At 41.0% G+C, this 23,656-nt stretch overlaps 1 protein-coding gene across 2 annotated transcripts in view; it reads left to right on the top strand.

The window, feature by feature from the left end:
• The window catches only part of epb41l5 (erythrocyte membrane protein band 4.1 like 5), a 293,140-nt gene that overhangs the window by 48,150 nt on the left and 221,334 nt on the right, over positions 1-23,656 (top strand). For both annotated transcript variants that reach the window (XM_042066156.1, XM_042066163.1), the window contains 3 exons: positions 4,351-4,395; positions 6,242-6,294; positions 20,091-20,211. In XM_042066156.1, the coding sequence (XP_041922090.1) occupies positions 4,351-4,395; positions 6,242-6,294; positions 20,091-20,211 (219 nt within the window). The remainder of the gene's footprint in view (positions 1-4,350; positions 4,396-6,241; positions 6,295-20,090; positions 20,212-23,656) is intronic.

Raw genomic sequence — 23,656 nt, 5'->3', positions numbered from 1 at the left:
AGGCTAATATTGAATGATTTCACAAATAAAGCCGTGAAAAAATTGTATGCACAGTGCGTACAGGATTACGCCTGCCGGCGCCACTGTTGCAGTCAAGTAGGGCAAATTAATATACGAAACCAAAACGTGGGTCATAGTTGTCTAAGCCTCTGCTGTGAGGCCAATCCCATGAACAAAGACGCATTGATATCGGCAATAGAGTTTTTTTTGCCGAAACAAACTCACAGCCGAACGTTGCAATAAATACATAGACCATCTGGACAAAGTCATCAACAGAGTCATAGCACTGAAGGGAGAGGCAACTGGCATGTGATCCCCCCCCATGGGCCAATGGATGTACAAGTTTTCTCCTGTGCCTACGATATTTAATCCAGTGTTTTGTCAAGTTGCAAAATGCTATTCGTTTTAACGAATTTTTATGATAGTATGAAGTACTTTTTGTATAGGCTACTATCTTAATTGCTTTATACTCAATACTTGACCAATGGCTATTGCATCTGTCTATTGAAAGTGAGAATGTGGCAAGTGATCTACTGTAGGCTTCATAAAATAAAATAAAGAGATTGCTAATGGCCTACAAGCTGATCTGGGGTGCGTTTCCCGTACAACTACGGAGGTTAGCTTTTTACTAACAGGATGCATCGTTCAACTAACCAACATGTAAGTTAACGACTGTTTCCCAAAACTGTTGTACTTACATAGTACTTTGTAAGTTTGGACCATGATAGTTTCCAAGCTTCAGTAGTCTGGACTAAGGTGGTTAATGACGTAAACGGGCACCTGCACATAATTCTGTGGCGCATTATGTTAAGGCCGGCAGATGACAGGCACCATTGCGCAGCAGTTATCAGTCCCCTGTCCAAGAGTTCGAATCTGGGTTAAGATTTTGACAACAATATTCACATCGTTGTTTACCTAAGTTTAAGATCATATTATCAAAATCAGAATCGGCCTTCTTGGCCTGGTTTGCGTAAACTAACAAGGGAAACCCCCAAAAGTCAATTGACTACATTGCAGTCAAGAAGTAGGGCAAATTAATTTACGAAACCAAAACGTGAGTTATAGTTGTCTAAGCCTCTATAGCGTAGCCTGTTAAAAACGTCGCTAGATAGTATTAAATCGCCAACATTGTTTTCTGTTTTCGGCAGGCAGAGCGATGTACAGTGGCAGAGCGGCGCACAGTGGCTGAAAGTGGTACTAAAGCTTCACGCAGCTCCACGCCTCGTAATGCGCGACTGAAGTGGCCATTTGAAAGCGATGCCCACTGTACATTGTACTTATTGCGTGTTTTTTGACAATTAAATGATGTATTGACCTGTTGCTATCTTGACATTTCTGTTTGCTATTAAAAACAAACTATATAGCCTAGCCACCTAGCAGAGTGGCATTTTAAATAGCAAGATGCATCTGTATGCATACTGTTCATGTTATGCTTAGCTTAAGGAAAACGAATCATTGAAGACTCACTAATTCTATTCTTCAAGGGCAAAGTAAGTATAGGCCAGCACTGTTTGGCCAGCTCCAAACTGTATGCTAGTGAGTGCAAGGCAGGCTGATAACTAACCTGAACTTGTAAATGACAAGAACAGCGTAGCTCCACCACCTCCTTGTCCATGTTGCCTTTATGATTTCCCATGCCCAACCTGGGAACTGACTTTCTCTCTCTCTCTCTCTCTCTCTCTCTCTCTCTCTTTCCTCTCTCTTTCGCTCTCGCTCGCTCTCTCTCTTTCCTAAGTAGCCTACATTCCAAGTTATGTTTTATGGTAAGTTAGATCTGCTGCATGAAGGAGAGTAAAAGGACTTCTGTGTCCTGCTTGTATTTTTGATAAATAGTGTTGGTAAAAAAATAGTATACCAAAGTGAGACACGAGATTCAGAGTTTAATTTGGCTGTACAGTATACAGGAGAGAGGCACACACGAAGCACAATGTACTCCAGAATATGCGTCTCTGGCTTGGCACAGAATTATCCAGGGTTTAAGTACACAACAGCAAAGGATAGGTCATCATCATCAACCGTTGTTTATTCAGGGGAAAATTGACTGAAACTCATTTCATATATTACTTGAGAGAAGTTCAGGTGCGAATTGTGATTGGCAGGCCTGAAAGCGTTCTAGCGGCACGCCGGGAAAAAAAAAATATCAGGTTCGCGTTCGTGTGATCTCACGTGTGAATATCTTTTGTGTTTCCCATACACTATGAATGTGTTTCCCACACTGGCAACGCAAAATGTAGACAAAGTCATAGAGTGCAACTTGAAGCCAGGCGAAGACACCAAACTTGTCGATAAAGGATAAATGACGCTGGTCTTGGATAGAGGAGGTGAGTAGAGACGAAAAGCCCTTTGGAAGCTGGTGTCAAAAACTCAGGCAACCAGGAGCATGTTTCTGCACTTTGTGCGCAAGGATAATATTATATGGAACTAGAGGGGAAAAAGTGCTGCCACGGCACGAGTTAGACCCTAGTCGTTAAGCAACTGTTCGAGTAATTCAACAATCCTCATGTATGTGGATGTTTACTCTGCTGCTCCTCCGCACAAATTTGCGTCAGGTCGCTCCGCTCAATTTCGTTCCCAGCTTCACTTAAAAATCATCCCGCTCCAGTGAATTGGCTACATGCTCGCTCCAGTTTAAAAGAGGGAGAAATAAATACAAGCCGAATTGTCACCTTAAACAGAAAACTTAAATCCCAAAGAACTAAGAGCAACGGCAATTTCACTCATAGAACATTCATTTTAAAATGCAACACCGATAGTGCATCAACGAACAAGCTTGGCAACGTCAATACACAAGCGTAAAACTAAAGGGATCAGTGTGATTAATTGCCTAAAGAATACAGGTTTAGCATCCAAGTTTAGCATCCAAGTTTTACTTTCAGCCTTCTAGCCTACTGAAGTTTAGCATCCAAGTTTTACTTTCAGCCTCTGGCCTAGTGAAGCATATTCAAATTGCTCACCTTTTCTTTGCTCTCCGTAGCTCACTCTCATGTTTCCGCGAAATGTGTCTTCTTAGATTCCAAAATGAATCTTTACTCACTGAAACAGTGTCACCCACATGGTCTACATTGTATCTAGTTGTTTTGTAGGAATAATAAACTTGTATGACTTATCAGTTTCCTTTCTAAAATATTTAGCGAACTCCATCCCCATCAACGAACTTACAGACCAATATCTTTCCACTCGTCACTTTGTGTCAGAAATTGGCAGAGGATAAACTCGCCCTTACGCATCTGTCTGTCTCGCCATAATTTAAAATAAATCTCTCCGACAAACTAAAGAATAACTTGTTTAAAATAAATGCATATTTAAAGTGCATATTTTGCAGAAAAATTAATGTCTCTGTTCATGCCCTTTAGTCAATGGTTAGGCTACTAATCAATTCCTAGTTTACTTTTGAGTATTATAATTGCCACCCACTGACCTTTCTTGGTACGGCTGTAGTCTCACTATGCTATACAAGCAAATAAGTATGCAGGTAAGTGACCAGTTAATAGCAGGGATGGATTAACTAACAGGCCTACCAGGCCCAGGGTCCCAGGAGCTCTGGTGTTCTACAGAAAGATGCTACTGTAATATAGGCTCGTATTGGGTTTGTTTATCTCATGTCTGAATGATGTCCATTTATATCCACAAATGTCACCAGAATCTATTTATTTATTTATCAAAATCTTCTCCCAGGGGACCCCTGGATCCCGCTTGACAATTATGTTGATCAGGGCATATACCGGTATCTTGGTTTAGGAGCCCGCTTACCTCCCAGGGAAAAAAGTTAAGGCTCAGGATTTCTTTCTACTATCACCCCTGGATTTGGGATTTGTTAACTTCTCATCGATTGAAAAGCAATCCATTGAGTGACCGATAGGATGAGATACTAATAAAAGCCATTTAATTCTCGTCCTTTTCTTGTTCTTCTATTGTTTAAAGTGTAACAATAGTCTGCCTCAAGATTGGTCCAAAAGTCTGAGTCATCCAAAAATGATTTTCGGATTGAGACCACCTGTTCACCGTTTTGTTTTTATGGTCTGGACCGTGGTCCAAGCACCTTTTAACACCTATAATTTGGTTCAGACCAAACTGAAAAGTCAGAATCATCGAACAAAGTAGATATGAAGGCACCCTTTAAGACCTTGAATGTGATTTTAGTTCACTTTTTTAAATTCAATGAAAGTTTTCCATTCTTCCTGCTCCGTTCAGTGTGTGCACTAAAAAGGTATCTGACAAGGTTGAAGCTTGTGTTTGAACTCATGCTTTTTTTTAAGGCCACAGGTGTACATATGTGGGTTCTGTGTTATATTTTTTGTAGTGTGAATGAGATAATGTATATTGTGCTTTTCCTTTTCTTTGCTCCACTAGATACCTCTTTGTTTTGCAACTGAAGCAAGATTTACTGAGTGGCAAGTGAGTGTATTACCTCTTTTTTTTTAACAATTTGGTCGTGCAAACACACTGTTCTGTGTACTACAGATTTCCAAAGCCATCGAAATTATTGTCATAAGACAAGCATGTAAAGTGTAAAGGCTGTTTTATGCTTCTGCGTCGACTCCACACAATCACTATGCCGTTGCCTGGACGCCGGTGTGAACCTTTTCAAAGTTCTGCGTCACCTGTGTCTGCATTACGCACCACCAAAACGGTAGTCAGAATGGCAAACTCCATAGTATGCCATGTTGAAATATTTGTCTTATTTGTCTGGCCTTTTCTTGGTTAGATTTTGTAAAAGTTATCAAGAAATGGACACAGTACATTCTAATGACCTAGTTATTGTAACAAGAAAATAAGTCTGAAATTATTTGCGAGGTGTCTGCCAGCCAATTTCAATTTAATTTCACTTATAGAGTGCCAAAACATTACACATGTCTCATGGCGCTTTACAGAATGTTAGACAATTAGAGAAGGCCCATGGGTAACAGGGGCGAGGAAAAACTCCCTAGAATTGGAGATACATATAGGAAAAAACCTTGAGCAGATCCACGACCTGATCCATCTGCCTAGGGTCAGTTACAGAACAGTAAGGTTTGTATACATGATAAATGCATAAGTTAGTCAGATGTAGAAAATAGAACATGGTGTTTAAAGTTTATGTTATGTTACCAAGCAAACATTCCCACAACTGCCCACAAAGTACTGCTTGCTGGCGAAGTGCTGTTTTCAAAACGTTTCTGACAAATAGACACTTTATATGTGTTTAGTTTATTAGCAAAGCTTATGTCAGTGAACTAGCATGTTGCTACTCCCCACAGTAGGCTGCTTGAAGCAGCCAGCTATCTACACACAAGGCGAGTTGGTCGCGTTGCCTCGACGCAAAGTAAAAATTATTTGGAAGTGTGTGCCAGGTGACGGCAGAGGGCTTGGAGGGAGTATACTGTGACGCACAAGGCTCTGCGGGGCTACGCCGTTGATTCGACGCAGAAGCATAAATCAGCCTTAATATACGTTCATTTTGAGATGGGACTTTAGTTGGAAATGCATTGAAAATAAGGAGGTCAGTTGTGGAAGTTGTGAAATTTGGCACATTGATTCAGGACAGGCCCATAATCCTTTTGCCCAAGTTTTATGTATTTACCTTGAGTGCTCTAGCATAACCAACTGGTCAAAGTATGATGTGCTTTTATGCACATAACCTTTGACCCCTATTCCCAATTTTCAAAAATAAGGTACAATTAGAATACTTGGATCAAGCCGAGTTGGCAGCTACTTTTTAAAATCATGGAGAAACCTAAGACTAAAAGTTGGTGTAAGGAAATGCATGTGGGCATGAGGGAGTAAGATATGTGGCTGTCTCATGCTAAATCCATTAGAGTTGGCAGCCCTGGATTATTTCCACATTATGGAAAATGTTAGAAGTACTCGTTCAGTATATTTAGTTGTGTAGCTTTCCTTCCTTTCCTTTCCGTCTATGTCCTTCCCTGTCATGTAGATATTGCAAGCCATTTTAATATAGCATACCAAAGGTATTTTCGCTAATAAATAGCAGCTGTATTTGACACGCTACTGTAACTTACTCGCCGACACAAAATTCTACATGCCATTGGCGCTTGCCGGGTGCTCATTTCGAACCCTAAGCATAACTATGTGTCTTGTGGCAAAATCGAATCTACTCTGATCACATAATGCTCTTTATATGTTGTATAAGATTGAAATATGGTCGTTGCTATATGTTTTCATGTTATTGATTGTATGTCATGTATTATGGATGCATCTCAAACCCCAACTCCTTGCCTCCATTGCCTCAAATACATTTCAGGTTGGAATGTCCTTTTGACACAGCTGTGGAGTTGGCTGCCTTCTCTTTGCAAGGTGAGTCATACACATACACCTGCACCTCAACATATATTACCAGATAATACCAGGACTTTACCTGTGCCACATTATTTTCTCCCTCATAGTGAGTAAATACTAAGAAATACTAGAGATTGCTCAATGGCAAACCACCATCTCCTGCAACTAATCTTATGTCAGGTTGGGGCTTTCTCCATTTAAAGTTATGTGCTTGCACCACTTTAGAGTATATTTAAGAACTCTAGTCTACAACTGCTAAACACAATGACACTACACTACATCCTAGCGGCAGGATGCAAAACAGCTTTGTGAGCATTTTACTGGGGTTTTCAAGCAGGTACTTTCACTTTGTGTTTTGTTATTATGTAGGCCTTAAGAGAAGTCAATAGTGGTGTCCCAGCATGAACAGATTATCATGACCAGGGCTCGAAATTAGCACCCAGCAAGCGCCAATTGCGAGTATATTTTTGTATTGGTGGCTGAATTATGGCAGGTACTGCGCCACTTTGCGCCGTGTGAGAGGTGTTGCTTTCTATTAAATGACCGCGACAGCACAAACACACCCGCCAAAACAAACTACAGTTGTAGAAACATTTTCAAACTATTCTGTATGATGATGCATACTTAAATGTATTCTTTTACTCCACTACATTTTCATTAGCAGCATTAAAGTGTAACTCTCGCCAAAATGCAATCTAGGGTCTTTTTGTAAATGTACCCGAGTCAAACTTTCGTTTAAAAGCATAATTACGTCGGAAGAGCCACTTTTAAGCTCGTCTGTGTTGTCGTGTTTCGTCAAACGGCCTTTTGAATGGGAATCGTAGGGGCACTGCTATTTTGATGCATGATTAGGGATGTCACGGTAAACCGGTTTTACTATTAAGCACGGTGTGAAATGCCACGGTTAATAAATCGTGAAGGCTCTCCTACACCGCCTTTCCTTTGACACTCATAAATAGTCAGGTAGAACCCCAGGATAGGTGTGACATAAGGTACTAATGCAATTTTTAGTGTAGGGGGTGTAAACTCAGAATCTGACGGGTGCCACTTTTTTTTTTAATGACATAATTTGCCACGCCTCCATTTTTCGACCATAAAAAAATAACTAGATGTACATTACTGTATAAACCCATCATGTATGGTATCACATAAAAGCTCTTCTCAAACAGATATCAATGATGTTAATAAAAACATGCTAAAAATGATTTCAAGTCCCTCCAGAGAACATAATAACTGTAATGCCTGGTAAGGTCACACCACTGAAATGGTAGGCTGAGCAACAAATTGTCTCAACAATTAATCAAATAGACAAAGTAACAAGGAACAAAGTAGTACTTTCTTTCAGAATCTGAAAGCAACTATTTTTTTACTGCAATGGCAGTAGGTGGTGCATGGTAGTCCATCTGACTGACAGCAGCAAGAGGCCCTGGAGCATGCTGCCTGGCACTGCCTTGAATTCACAAGCAACAAGCTGTAGACTCGTTTTGGGTGCAATGTCAGTGTTGCCATGAACAGGCACAGGAATTCCATCCTGTATTTTCCAGCCAAACAGGGATACATCATCAGTACACACAGAAAGTGTTTTTTTTTTGTCAGCTGCTCTCCACAGAAAGGCTTGCAGCCATGCATGCTTGATGTGTTCCGCTGCATATTCTCTTGTTGGAGGAAGACTCTTTATTTTAGGAGGGTCTCTTTTCTTGGTGAATAGCATGTATCTCAAGTTACTGAGGCTTTCAACAGTCTTTCCATAGTAGAGGCAAGAAAGGAAATCCATTCCTGCCTTCATGCTCATCAGCTTCTGCAGTACATCTGTAAAATTCTTCAACTCAAGATTCCTTTTGAGCATCAAATTGATTGCTGAGGTTTTCCCTTTGCCATATGAACATGACACACTGTCACAACCAAACAATGCATGAACAGCCAACAAATCATAATATTTGTCTCCTAATTTTGCAGCCATAGAATTAATGTCAATTACTTTGGGCATCCATGGCCTAGTGGTTAGGGAATCGGACTTGTGACCTGAAGGGTGGCCAGTTCGATCCCCGACTGGTAGGGAAAATGTGGGTGGCGGGAGTGACTTAACAGCGCTCTCCCACATCCATATCCACGGATGAGGTGCCCTTGAGCCCTGCTCCCCGGATCAAGGGCTGCCCACTGCTCAGGGTGTGTATGTGTAGTCCTAGTGTGCTCTAGTGTGTGTGTTTGAATGGGTGTACACTGTTCGTGTGGGTGTATTGTACACTACCCCCGAATGGGTAAAATGCAAAGCACAAATTCCTTGTATCGGTGGGGTCAGCACTACAGTGGGCGTCGCTTTCAAATGACCACTTTAGTCGCGCATTACGAGGCGTGAAGCTGCGTGAAGCTTTAGTACCACTTTCAGCCACTGTGCGTCGCTCTGCCACTGTACATCGCTCTGCCTGCCGCCCCTACTGAAAAGGCAGGAGACTTGCCGAGAGTAATCCTAGCCTACGAATTCAATAACAAAATAAATCATGCATAATTAAACATTACCTCGATTTAGGCTACTTGGGTATGTCTTAAGGCTTGACTACACGGTGGTAACGAAAATCGAAATCGAAATTTGCTGTCTACATTATTGTCAGTGTTGGGGGTAACGCAGCTACGCAAATCAAAACAGTGGTGTGATAATTGAGCCAGTAGAGAAATAACTGTTCAGAATTAATCTGTAGCCTTGGGTAGGCTTCTGCAGAAAACAATGTTGTTGCCGATTTAATACTATCTGGTGACGTTTTTAACAGGCTACGCAATAGAGGCTTAGACAACTATGACCCACGTTTTGGTTTCGTAAATTAATTTGCCCTACTTCTTGACTGCAATGTAGTCAATTGACTGCTTGCCATGTCATTTTTATTTTTCTGTACAATAAACAAATACTCAACGCTTATTACTTGGCACGAAGCTCTCAAATGCGAGGACGATATGAGTCTGTTGCATAGATGTCCGAGTCACGCATAATGTTTGAAAACCACTGGCTCGTAATCACAATAATTTAACACACCACAGTTGGATACTTCATGTTCCCATGCCTACATTTTGGTGAGTAGCATAGAGATTGTTAAAACAATAAAGTATGGCTCTCCGTTTGGGACATCGAAAACTTATATTTTTAATAGGGTAGACTACCGTCGGAGATGCTGACTTGCAAAGGCCTCGGGATAACACGTTATCTCCACTATCATCAGTCAATGCCCCCTTGATCAAAGTGGGGAATGAAAGAAAAAGTTTTGAGAACCACTGGCTTAACAAGTTACTTGCACTCCAGAACACACAGAATATTGCAACAGAAAGTTGCCTTTATAATCAACTACTATTTGTTCCAACAGCATTCAAACAAAGCCTTTTATAAAAGTGAAAAAAAAATATATTCCATAAGAAGTAAAATAAAATACTGTTACTGTAGTAACTGTATCCCAAGCTTCAGCTCCCCACGTCTGTGACATGCAGACGTTACACCGCTAAATTCTCAGCTTGTTTATACCCCACACTGAACGCGTAAGACCTCTCCAATTGTTAGAATTGGACTCTGGGCGTTTGGGAACAGCTGAGGGAGGTGGCTACTTGAAACTGTGAGTTTCGGTCGGTGTGAGCGAGCGGACTTTCAGTTGACAGTAATTAACACCCTTTTGAACAATCTAAGCTGTGCGAACGTCAGAGGGCGGTCTACGCTGATGCATCATTAGTGAGACAGGAGGACAGCTGCATGCAATTCCTAGCAGCATAAAATTAGTGGCGGCCGCTAAAGCGGCAGCATAAGCGGCAGCCCTCGTTTCAGCCAGCCGCGTGTAAGACGGACACGGTCAAGACAAGCAAGTTTACCTGTGCAAGTTCACCGAGCACAGGCACCGACAAAGGCAAAATGTGCCGTTCCACCATATCTGTTATCACCGGCCATTGCAGAAAACGGCATCATGCCAAAAGGGGCAGAAATCCCCTTAACCTCCAGGAACTTAAAGATAGATAGATAGATAGATAGATAGACCTTTCGTTGGAACTCCTTGCTCTCACTGAGACTTGGATCAAACCATAGAACACTGCCACCCCGGCTGCACTCTCCACTAACCTTACACTATCCCACACCCCTCGCCTATCTGGACGATGGGGCGGGACGGGCCTGCTGATCTCCAACAAATGGAAATTCACCCCGCTACTGCCTTCAAACAAATATGTCTCATTCGAATTCCATGCCATCACAGTGATCGCCCCAGCAAAACTCTACGTGCTGGTCATCTACCGCCCTCCAGGCCAACTAGGCGACTTTATTGACGAACTTGACACTCTGCTATCCTCCATCCCTGAGCATGACTGTCCGCTTCTTGTTCTCGGTGATATGAACATCCACTTAGATGCCCCAGGCTCAGCGGACTTTTTGGCCCTGGTCCACTCCTTTGACCTCGAACTGGTTCAAAGCCCACCGACTCACAAAGCTGGCAAAGAGCTTGACTTGATCTTCACTCGGAACTGCAGCACAGACACCCTCATGGTGACGCCTCTCCATCTTTCTGACCACTTCTTCATCCAGTTCAACGTCAGCCGGTCTACCTCCACTCAACACCTTCTCCTCTCTGGAGGTTAATGAAGCCACTGACTCGCTCTGCTCCACACTGACCTCGTGTCTAGACGAGCTGTGCCCTCTTACCACAAGGCCAGCTCGATCCAAACATTCTCATCCATGGCTAAATGATACCCTCCGATCGCAGCGCACCAAACTCAGAGCCGCGGAGAGGAAATGGCACAAATCCAAACTAGCTGACGACCTCAAAAACTACCAGACACTCCTGACCTCCTTCTCAGCCAGCATCACTGCTGCTAAGACTGCTTTCTACAATGACAAAATCAACAGCGCTACAGACACTCGAAAACTTTTCTCAACCTTCAAATCGCTACTCAACCCTCAGCTGCCTCCTCCTCCATCCAGCCTTACTGCAGATACCCTCACCTCATTTTTTACAAACAAAGTGGCGGCAATCAGCAGTCAATTCTCTACATGCCCACTCAACGCATCTGACTCAGATACCGCACTCCTACAACCTCTAGGGACTGCTGGAACATCTTTTTCAGCATTCATGCCTCTCTCCGAGAGTGAAGTGTCCAGACTCCTGACATGCAGCCGTCCTACCACATGCTCGCTGGACCCTATACCTACGAGCCTACTTCAGTCCATCAGCCCGACCATCGCTCCAGCTATCACACATGTGATCAATGCCTCGCTAACCTCTGGCACATTTCCAACAGCGTTCAAAATGGCCCGGGTAACACCGTTACTTAAGAAAGCTTCTCTCAACCCTGCTCAAGTCGAGAACTACCGCCCTGTCTCACTACTGCCTTTCCTATCCAAAGGCATTGAACGAGCAGTCTCCAAACAGGTCTCTGACTTCCTTTCACAGAACAACCTTCTGGATCCAAATCAGTCTGGGTTCAAAAGCGGCCACTCTACCGAAACGGCTCTGCTGTCTGTAACAGAAGCCTTAAAAGAAGCCAGGGCGACCGCTCGGTCATCAGTACTCATTCTGCTTGACTTATCGGCTGCCTTTGACACGGTTAATCACCGTATCCTTCTCTCTATACTCGCTAACATGGGAATCTCCGGTTCTGCTCTCTCCTGGTTTGAATCCTACCTCACAGGACGCTCGTTTAACATATCATGGCTTGGTCAGCTATCCGCACCTCACCATCTCACCACAGGGGTCCCCCAGGGCTCAGTGCTGGGCCCCCTCCTCTTTGCTATCTACACCACCTCCTTGGGACAGATTATCCGTTCGCACGGCCTCTCATACCACTGCTATGCAGACGACACACAGCTCTATCTGTCCTTTCCACCTGACGACCCCCTGGTTTCAGCACGGATCTCGGATTGCCTTTCAGACATAGCTACATGGATGAAGGCACACCACCTCCAGCTGAACCTCTCAAAGACTGAACTGCTGGTCATCCCAGCTAAACCTACCATACACCACGACATCAACATCAAATTTGACTCCCTGTCTGTTTCACCGACCAGGACTGCAAGAAATCTAGGAGTTGTTATTGACAACCAACTAAACTTCTCAGATCATGTTGCCTCAGTCGCCCGGTCATGCCGTTTTGCACTCTACAACATACGGAAAATCAGGACTTACTTGACTCAAGATGCTACCCAACTTCTGGTTCAGGCAATAGTCATCTCACGACTCGACTACTGCAATGCCCTCCTGACAGGTCTCCCAGCCTGCGCAGTGAAACCACTTCAGATGATCCAGAACGCGGTGGCGCGCCTGGTCTACAACCAACCCAAAAGGGCACATGTTACCCCGCTGCTCATCCAGCTACACTGGCTACCTATGGCGGCCCGCATCAAATTCAAGTCTCTAACGCTTGCCTACAAAGTAGTCTCCGGTTCTGCTCCCACCTACTTGAATGCCCTCATACAGACTTACACTACCTCCAGACCGCTGCGCTCCTCTGACGAACGACGTCTAGCTCTACCACCGGTACGCTCAAGCCAATCCAAACTTTTCTCATCTGTTGTTCCTCGTTGGTGGAACACACTGCCAGTTCCTACAAGGGCAGGGACATCCTTTTCCACTTTCAAAAAACTCCTGAAGACCCAGCTCTTTAGAGAACATCTACTCTCATAGCAACACTTACAACAAGTCTTACTGATCCTAGCACTCACCAGCCGTTTTAAACTGACAAGTAACTTTTAAAAACAGCACTCACCGACGCACTTATTCTTACTGTACTCTAATGTTTTTTTAAACTGTCCTAAAATTGTGAGAATTGTTCTAAAACTTACTGTTTACCATGTTGTTAGTCGCTTTGGTTAAAAAGCGTCAGCCAAATGTAATGTAATGTAATGTAAGACCGCTAGGCCCATCACTGTGGGGTGCGGTAGCCTAGCCTACTCTCTGGGATTTAAGTTAAGCAATATAACCATACAAATGTTTCAAAATGGGTAATTTCAGCTTTGTCTGAACTGGCCATTGTAGGCTGCGTAAAAAATAAACAAGTAGGCCTATTCCCTATCCAATGATATCGGCAAATATTTGTTTTCCAAAGTAAGAATTTCACTTCACCATGCACCTTCGACAATGAATAGCTCATTACACTTATGTTACTGTTGAATGTAGGCCTAACTGGTATCATTACAAACATTATTCGGTGTCCTAAACACTGGCATTTTATGGCATTGTGTCATGTAAGGTCGTTGCAAAATCTAGAGAAATGTGTGAGGTGGTCAGCGGGGGACAATTGAGACACACATTGGATTGTGTTATTACTTGCATTCCACACTATCCACAGATGTGGTATCGGGGGCAGGAGGATTACTGTTAGCGCAGGCTTTATATAAAATTCTTCAACAGAAGGCCTGCCTCGAATGCAGGCTTGCCCAAAATAAAGGCCTGTGGTTTGCGCAGCCTACAGTAAGTAGGTTAAATAACAGACCCGCCACAATGTGCGGTATGATGATTTTTTACGAGCAAGATGTTTTTGGTGCTCTGCATGTTCTTAAATAACAATGATCATCAGTAGCCTAATATTCAACCATTATTTTGTAAATGGGCTATGCATTGGGTTAGACACCAGGGGCCATATTCACAAAGCCTTTTATCTTACCACTAGGAGTAGGCTACTCCTAAATAGCAATAAAAGATCTTTTTAAATAAAAGATAAGTTATTCACAAAGCCTTTCAGACCTAGGCTACTCTTAGTAAGGAAAAATGACAACTCCTGAACAGATTCTGGAGCTGAGCGCTCTAGAATCTTTGACTAACAGTCTAAGAGTGAGTGAGTCTTGGTTGCTATGGATGACGTTATTACTCATGCACGAGCTTGACTGAAGTGACCACCTTGATTGGCTGATGATTGTAACGCGGGAATGATTCCAAACACCTCCCTTACGATGAGGGAGGTGTTTGGAAGGTGACACGCATTCTCAGACCTGCAGGTGACAGGTCTGAGAATGCGTGCGCTACACAAGGACAGAAGATGATAAATAACTGAATAAAAAGGCCTAGCCTAAATGAATCAAGAGTAAGGCCAAACAAATAGCCTAGTTAACAACTCATTGCCGTCAAACACGTAGCCTATCTCACGGTTGCATCCATTACAAACAAACATGCAATGTGAACGTCTGGGATTGGGAAGAGCACTAAATGCTCTACTGAATAAGCACAAAGTCAAACCTTTAAATGGAAAAACACTCTTTAATAATCAAAAAAATAAACCGCTAATGAAGTAAACTTGTGACCATCAAAAATCGTTTATCGCCTGTAACTCCGTGATAACAGGACGTAACAGGAAGGCATTTGGCTGAGCAACGGAGGTTAATATGCTCTATATTTTGTCCAAATGATGTCTGTCTATCATCGGTGCACTCGGAGAAAACCAGAATGTTTAATTTGTCCTGCGTTTCTTCTACGGCTGCAAACGGGATTCACTCGCAGTTAACCAAATATTTCTTTATTAGGGCAGGGCAGGCATATTTCTGGCTATTAAATTATTTCTAAACCAGTCTGCTAAAGTCTGTAGTGAAGTCTGTGTAGGGTTTTCCAGGCTCCATTTCTTTTTATGAGACACCCTGCTCACTTGAGCCATCTACCGGTTGTTTGAGTTGTTGCAGTGTCTCACTGGGAAAATACAAATTAAAGTCGCGTGATACCGCGTGATCCACGCGCGGACCGCGAGTGAAGCTGGCCAAGTCGAAGCACTGCCCACTGTATGTTCCCACATTTCTAGGGTTAGGGTTAGGCCTGAGGTGTGGGTTAGGGTTAGGGGGACATAGGGCTGTGGGAACATAGGCATACTCCCGTACTGGTAGTATACTTAGGCAGCCGTGGCCTACTGGTTAGGGCTTCGGGCTTCAAACCAAAGGGTTGCCGGTTCGATCCCCGACCAGTAGGGCACGGTTGATGTGCCCTTGAGCAAGGCACCTGACCCCTCACTGCTCCCCGAGCGCCACTGTAGCAAGTCAACTCACTGCTCCGGGTTAGTGTGTGCTTCACCTCATGTGTGCTCGTTGTGTGCTTCATCTCACTGTGTGTTGGGTCATTCCACGTCAGTTCAACCAGGGCCCACGCACTTAGGTCTCAAAAAATTCTGAAAAAATTACCAGGTGTACCTATGTTACCCAGGAGACACACTGTAAAATTACTCTTATGTAAGATCAATACTGTCCAAGATACAGCCAATTTTACAGGGGGAGGGGGTGTCGATTTTGTTCGGGCTCTTTTTTTTGTCAAAGTTCACAAGCCCACAGCGCAAGAACTAAACCATGTAGGAGGCTCAAATTTTGCATGCTGGTACATAAATAGGAATAGTATGTTGCAAAATCGTCACGTTTGGTCTGGATAATCCTGCATGGTCATAGCTGTCCTTCAAAGTTGATACAAATTGTATTGGAGTTTTTGGCTGGGCTCTGTTTAAGCCTTTAGAAGACATATTTGTACTCAACATTAGGCTCTTGATTTATTTTCCTTACTGAGATAAGTAGAAACACTCTTACAAAAAGCAATGAACAGAAAATAAATCCCTTCAGGGTCTGAACAGCAGACCTCACAAGTATGAAAAATAATTTTGGTTATCATTTTCAGAGCACCCAAACACCTTGTGGGAATATACAAAGATTTTTTAAATATGTTTTTTCCTTATTCTCCATGATCCCTTCTTCTTGAAAACACCAATTTGACTTGTCTTATGCAAATCTATCTTTTTTATTTTCCACCCTGAACATGGGCAAAATGCCCCATTGACATCAATATGTTTTATGTAGAGTCACCACACTGCCACCTGTGGTTGTATAGAGTAACCTGTGGTAGTTCTTGCGCTGTGGGCTTGTGAACTTTGACAAAAAAAAGAGCCCGAACAAAATCGACACCCCCTCCCCCTGTAAAACTGGCTGTATCTTGGAAAGTATTGATCTTACATAATTTTTTCAGAATTTTTTGAGACCTAAGTGCGTGGGCCCTGGTTGAATTGACGTTGAATGACCCTGTTCATTAATTCGCGGATGGGATAAATGCAGAGACCAAATTCCTTGTATGCAAGTATACTTGGGCTATAAACCTGATTTACATGTGTTGTTATATTTGTTGTTGTAATTCCAAATGATACGTGTCATTCCTTGCAATACTGGAAGAAATAATTTTCTTGATTCTGTCCTCTCCTCCTGTAATCAACTTTGCAGTTTTCTATTAAGGGGGCAAATTCAAGGACTATTATCATTAATGCGCTGACTAATTGGAGAGTACCCTATAACTCAGACTAGTTTGTAACAATCCTGGACTGTGGTGTCTGCTTTTAAAGCATTAAAAAATGTTAGGATGAAAAATATTGTTGTCTGTAATTCTGGGGGGAAATCCAAGGACAGTTATAATTAATGTGTTAACTACCTGGGAAGTACCTCACAACATTGCTGTCCGAATTCAGCGACTGATTCAAGGGAAATTAAAGGTAACGTGCTAACTAACCTGCAAGTTGGTGAACTACATCAGACTTGCTATAATATTCATATTAAAATGAATTACTATTTAATGATTGTATTCCTGTATGTATTAAGCTACATGGCAGTTAGGGCTGTAACGATATACGTGGTAACGATATACTGTGTCGCGCGGTGTGAAAAGGCAGAATCGCGACATATCCTTTCTAGTGTTTCACGCACTGCTTTGCAGCTTACGCGGCCGCAAAAGCTTTACTTATCGGTAGCCTACGTTGTCCAAAAACAAACAAATAAATAATAATTTCATACCTCTCCTTGCTTTCATTGTAGACTATGTGTGCAACTTCACCAAACAGTATAGAAGTAAACCTCCTCTCCTTGCTCTCTCTCGCGCTCCCTCCCTCTCACTCTCCCTCCCTCTCCTGCTCAATGAACACGCGCGACTTAAATAAAACATTCACAATCGTGAAAGCAAGGACGCATAGAGTACGACTAGCTAAATTACTATTAAATCCGCTTAGCATCATTAGCTATCATTGCTGCACATATTTGTTTTAAACTCTTGCATTGAAGTTGACTGATCATCTCAATACCAACGTTTCCCAAAAGGGCCTGTCCCAAGGAGAACAAGTATTATCTTGAAACTTAAACACACATGGGGAAACTGAACAGTCCAATCAGTAGACTATGATGGATAGATAGATAGATAGATAGATAGATAGATAGATACTTTATTGATCCTCAAGGGGAAATTCAAGATAGGCTAAGCTAGCCAACTATGCTACTTTGTTTACAACATTTCCAGGCTTCAACCAGACAGCTGAATTAAAGAGGTAGAGTTGTAATAAAAAATAGTAGGCCTAGGCTATAGGCTAATCTGCATAAAGTGTGCGGTCATAAATATCAGTCATTCAGAAAAATATAAAGGATATAAAATAAAAGATTTATTATATTGTAATCTTCTGGTGTTCTAAGGGAGACTATTAAAATGTTATTTAATAAAATGTCTAGCGCCCCCCCCCCCCCACACACACACACACAAAAAAAAAAAAAAATCGAGATTCGTATCGAACCGTGGGTCAAAAATCGTGATACAAACCGAATCGTGAGGTTGGTTTATCGTTACAGCCCTAATGGCAGTTCCATAATTCATTTAATTTAATACCAAACATGACACAATTTAGAGGTATAAGCTATTATGTGGCAAAAAGGAACCTAATTTGACCTTAAAGGTCACTTAGCAAAAGGTATTTTGTTCTCTGGAGGGACCTAAACTATTTTGTTCTACTTTGTTATGGTCAAAGCTGAGTTCTGTATGAAAGGAGCTTTAATTTGATACCATACATGATGGGTTTATATGTTAATGTCTATTTAGATGATTTTCTATGATCAAAAAAGGGGTGTGGCAGGTGATGCCATTTTAAAGAAAATGCTCAAGGGTGCCGGAGCGGCACCCATCCCGCTCTCTCTCGTAACGAGCCCGCTGCTCCTCCTCTGCATGTGATTTAACAAATTATTCACGATTGTTAAAGGATTGTTGTTGCCAAATTGCTATTAATTACGCTTAGCATCGTCGTGACCATGCTGCGCAAATTTGTTCAAAACTACAGCATTAAAGTTAAGGTAAACTCTGCTAAGGTCTTATCACAACATAGTTTAGTCTCCTCAATGTACTAAGTTAAGTTACAGTATGCAATCAAGCAGTATTTCAAAGCTAATGTTAGAATACTGTTTGGATTTCAAGTTTAGCATGCTTACTTGCAGCTGCTTGTATTCGTTACTCAGGCTCATTTTATTGACTCTGAATGTTTGCAAAATCCCGATGTAAATGGAAAAGTGTTTTCCAAGACTCAAAAGTGCTTGTCCAAAGGAGAAGTACGAACCGTTATTTGAACTAACTACGTTATGAATTGCATCCACACATCAGCAGCCTTTTAACTGTGTTAATGTTAATTGCAAGGATTCCCACACGAACATCTTAAAATTACAGGCACTCAATTAGACATACACTACTGAACTTTATTGAATGCTACCTCTGACTAAGAATGCATTACTTTGCACTTGTATAGTCTTTTATTTTGGAATCTTAAGAGCAATAAACATATATTTCAATGTTAAAGAATTCATGTTTTTTCATTCATATATGTAAATAAACATGTATAAGTTGCTATTAGTGAATTAATTGGGAGATAATCGTATCGGACTGAAAAAATGAATCGTTAGATTAATCGATGCATCGAAAAAATAATCGCTAGATTAATCGTTTAAAAAATAATCGTTTATCCCAGCCCTACACAGAACCAAAACAAAGTAACACCTGATGATGCCCTCAACAGAAATGCTGCTTGTCTCGGCAAAAGAATAAGAACGAGACACCGTCAACAATGGTTTATATCAGCCCCATTGTCATTTTTTTAAATTTTTTTTATCTAATGACAAAAAAAACACAATGAATTGCACACATATCCTTACGTACTATGCACAACTATTTTTCACAAGCCTAAAACTGTTCGACTGAAGGCTAATTACTTTCACATATTTCTTAAAGTGACAGGCATTCAATTAGACCTAGACACCACAAATGTGCACTCAATAAGACCTACACATCACATTAATGATATGCCTAAGTGTAATAGATTAAAAATCAATATGAAGTATTCAAATTACTAAATATTCTCACCTACTAGTAATTACATAATGATTTACTATAAACCATTAACAAAATATATAATCTTTATATGAATTCCAAAATATATGAAATAGAAACATGACATTTAGCCATAATCTTCTCTGTGTATGTATGTATGTGTGTGTGTGTGTGTGTGTGTGTGTGTGTGGAGGGTGGAGCAGAATTTAGGATGTTCTCCTAGATGTTCTCAATTCCATTTCTATCTAGCCTATTCCATGTTTCCATTATCTACTTCTAAAACAAATGTTGATGAAAGAATGCACAAACTGGAAATACTAGAACACTTTCTAATGGTGTGTTAAATTATCAGGAGAGAGACTACAGCCTTTGACTTCATTTTTTTCCAAAAGGGAAATGCGGATATAGTTTACCAAGCAGAGTGATTATGTTATTATTACTACTATGCAGTGTCTTACTGTGAAAAAAAACCCAGCAATAAATAACCTTTAAAGATCAAAACCTCTAAAGAATGTGTTTGTGTGATTTTATACATTAGTGTTGTTGTGAAAAATATTCACACAAAATCTCATATTGGGAATCAATAAAGTATCTATCTATCTATCTATCTATCTATCTATCTATCTATCTATCTATCTATCTAAACCTTGCCATAGGAAAACTGTGTTAAAACATACATGTATATCTATCTTTCACCTTCTATTTTGTTCATCGACCTCTCAGCTGAGTTAGGTGACTGTGACCCAGCAGAACACACTCTAGACTTGGTGTCAGAATTCCGATTTGTCCCAGACCAGACAGAAGACATGGAGCTTTCTATCTACAACCACTGGAAGGACTGCAGGTGAGAAATACAACACTGTTTCCAAAAAAACTAACATTTGCAAATCATATAAACCCTACATTTATATAATAGTGCAAAGACATCATATCAATTGTTGAAACAGGGAAATGTTATTGTTTTTTAGAAAATATTGTCATTTGAATTCAGTGCCTGCAACATGTTTCAAGAAAAGTTGGGACATTCAGATGCAGGTCAGAGGTCCCCAATAGGCGGACCACGGTCCGAGTCCGGACCCTGATGCTTTCATATCCGGACCCGGACCATAATTGTTGAGATTTCCCTTTCAGAGCTGTGCTAAATGGTCCGTACAACAATAAGAACATTATCCTCAGTACCTTCAGGAACCATTATCTAGCTTGCTGCTACTCAGCCAATCAAATCTGTGCATTCTGATAAAGTCGAGTCAGTGAGTGAAGTTGATATGGTGAAGAGAATTACTGACAGCCTGATGGGTAAATATATAATTAAGTACTGTATTTTCCATATTGGAAATAATAGATAATCAAGTACCGTATTTTCTGTACTATAAGTCGCTCCGGAGTATCAGTCAAAAAATGTCTCATGAAGAGGACAAATCCATATATAAGTTTCACCGGACTATAAGTCTTATTTATTTAGAAATTTATTTCCCAAAATCCAAGACCAAGAACAGACAGAGACTATGTAACTGAGGCCATAAAGATTGAGAATTCTACCGGGAATGTTGAGTGAAGGGCCCGACGGTAATTGTAAAGCAGTTTACAAAAGATTCACTGAACAAAAATGCTGATGTTGTATATGAAAATGTAGCTAGAAATGTGGAGAATGCAATGCAATCAAGCATTTTGTGGAGGCTCAAGCCGGCAGCAGAGCAAATTCTTGGGAGGCTACCTCCGAGAATGAGAGAGAGAAAAAGATGTGCGTTTCAAAAAGAATGTGCAAACTTTCAATGATTCATACTAAGGACGCCAGCCTACCCATATTTTAGAGACTGTTCACATGTCTTTCTTAACCAGTATCTTCTATTTTCAACCGGTATTTTATTTACTTAGGCTGCGCAAAGCATGGCGCCTTTATTTGGGGCAGACTTGTATTCGAGGCAGCCCTTTATTTCTTACGTGGTGCGTTTTCTTGTGAGACATGCGTTTCGTTTTGGAGCAGCATACCGGTAGGCTATCAAAAGCAGAAGATGCTCGGTTTGGTTTGGGATTTAATTTACGTTTAGACTGTTTGATTAAATTGCTGAATGTTGGGACTGATGGCCACTGAAATCTGGGGGGTATTTGATGGTTCACTATTAAGTTTCATGTAGTTGAAAGAGTATAGCCAAATAGGTCTATGGTAGCCTAAATTGAGTTATTTTAATTATGCAAAGTTGGTTGGTTTAATACTGTTGCCAATGAAAAGTCGTTGTCCTACACCTTGAGTCTCCAACACGTCGCTCTCAAGCTACCAGTCGTTTGCCGCCCCCTTCTGAGCTTGCCAGAAGTTGTAGCAGTAGGCTACTACATTTAAACACAATTGTTGCTGCGAGGCATTCCAGCCTACGAATTGAATAAAAAAGTAAATCATGCATAATTAAAAAAATAACTCAATTTAGGCTACCGTAGGCCTACTTGGCTAAGCAATAAGATTTCCATTACAGCACAGCGCACGTTCAATGAATGAAGGACAATTCTCTCGACCTTGTGGCTTGATTGTCACTCTAACATACACCATCAACTGTGAGACCTGTTAGGCACAGGTGGATTTCAATCAAGTTGTAGAGGCATCTCAAGGACCATTGATAGAAGTAGGATGCACCCGAGTTCAATTACAAGCGTCATAACAAAGGGTCTGAATCCTTATGTAAATAGAATATTTCAGTCTTTTATTGTGTTGGAGTACCGTATTTTCCGGACTATAAGTCACAGTTTTTTTTCATAATTTGGCCGGTCCTGCGACTCAGGTGCAACACATATATATTTATATATATGTTTTTTTCCTCTTCATGAAACATTTTTTGACTGGTGCGACTTATACTCCGGTGCGACTTATAGTCCAGAAAATATGTGTAAATTGATAAGAAAAGAGTTAATTGAATCCATTTTAAGATGAAAGGGTCTGAAAACTTTCCGGAAGCACTGTATGTAAAGAAAATCCTAATAGGTTTTATATCATATATCCCAGTGGTTCTCAAATGGGGGTACGCGAGATTTTAACCCTTAGAACCCGATTGACACAAAGTGCGTCAAAAAACACACCCTTTCTTCTCTGTTACATTGCTCCACAACTGTTCATCGCAGCAAGACCTATATTGCGTGACAGAGCAGAAGTGGGGCCTTCCAACGAGACCACGCACTTGTCTGTGGGTCAATGACGTGACGCTCATTTTTTTGTGTACATATGGGTTACATACATTTAAAATTTGAAAATAATTTAAGAAATTATTTTCAAATATCATTTTCATCAAACCCTAATCTTAAAGTTTTGGATTTATTTAATTTTGAAAGAGTATTAACTGAATTTGGGTAAAATTGTCAACACTGTGTAACCACAAAAACATGAACCAAATAATTACACTTGTGAAAAATGTGAAATGTGAAATTCTCTCCAAAATCCCTTCTAAAATAATCTGGCATGATCTTGCACAATAACTTTTCTGTATTTAATACAAATAATGAAACCCCATTGTTCTGAATGTTTTAATTAATATGGGGAATTGTCTGTCACATCAACCACTTAAAATGTCAAGTGGTGTAACCACCAGTATTATGTCAGAGGATCATGTGACAGGAGATTATGTCATAGAGAAGGACCCTTCAAGACCTCAACTGCTATGAGTCAAGGTTAGCAACTCTCTTAAGTAACATAATAGTGTTTTTAGTCAAGTCAAGTTTATTTATATAGCACATTTCATACACAGAGGTCATTCAATGTGCTTTACATAAACAAAACCAAACAATAATAACAAATAAAAGCAAAGATAGGCAATATAGTCAAAGAATAGTTAAAAGGTAAAGATCATAATAAAAAGAAAACATAAAACACAAGGTAAAATCATTTAAAAATAAAGAATAATTAGTAAGCAAAAACAAAGGCAAAAGTAGTAAAAAAAAGTAATAAAAGACAAAGTAGAATAATTATCAAGGCAGATTCAGAATTTATAACTCGGCACAGTTAGCAGAAAGCATCTGAGAACAGTTTGGTCTTAAGTCTAGATTTAAAACTGGCTACAGTTGGGGCCTTTTTAATGTTATCCGAAAGTTGGTTCCACAGCTGAGCCGCATAGCAGCTAAAAGCTGCTTCACCATGTTTAGTTCTAACTGTAGGTTTTACTAGCAGGTTTTTCACCTGGGACCTGAGAGGACGAGAAGGTGTGTACTGCTGAAGCATGTCTGACAAGTATTTAGGTCCTGCTCCATTTACTGATTTATAAACAAGCAATAGTGCTTTAAAGTCAATTCTGTGACTTACTGGAAGCCAG

This window comes from Alosa sapidissima, chromosome 2, assembly GCF_018492685.1.
Source record: "Alosa sapidissima isolate fAloSap1 chromosome 2, fAloSap1.pri, whole genome shotgun sequence".
NCBI classification, from domain to species: domain Eukaryota; kingdom Metazoa; phylum Chordata; class Actinopteri; order Clupeiformes; family Clupeidae; genus Alosa; species Alosa sapidissima.
Note: the sequence above shows the minus strand (reverse complement) of the source record. Positions and strands in the feature narration are given on the sequence as shown.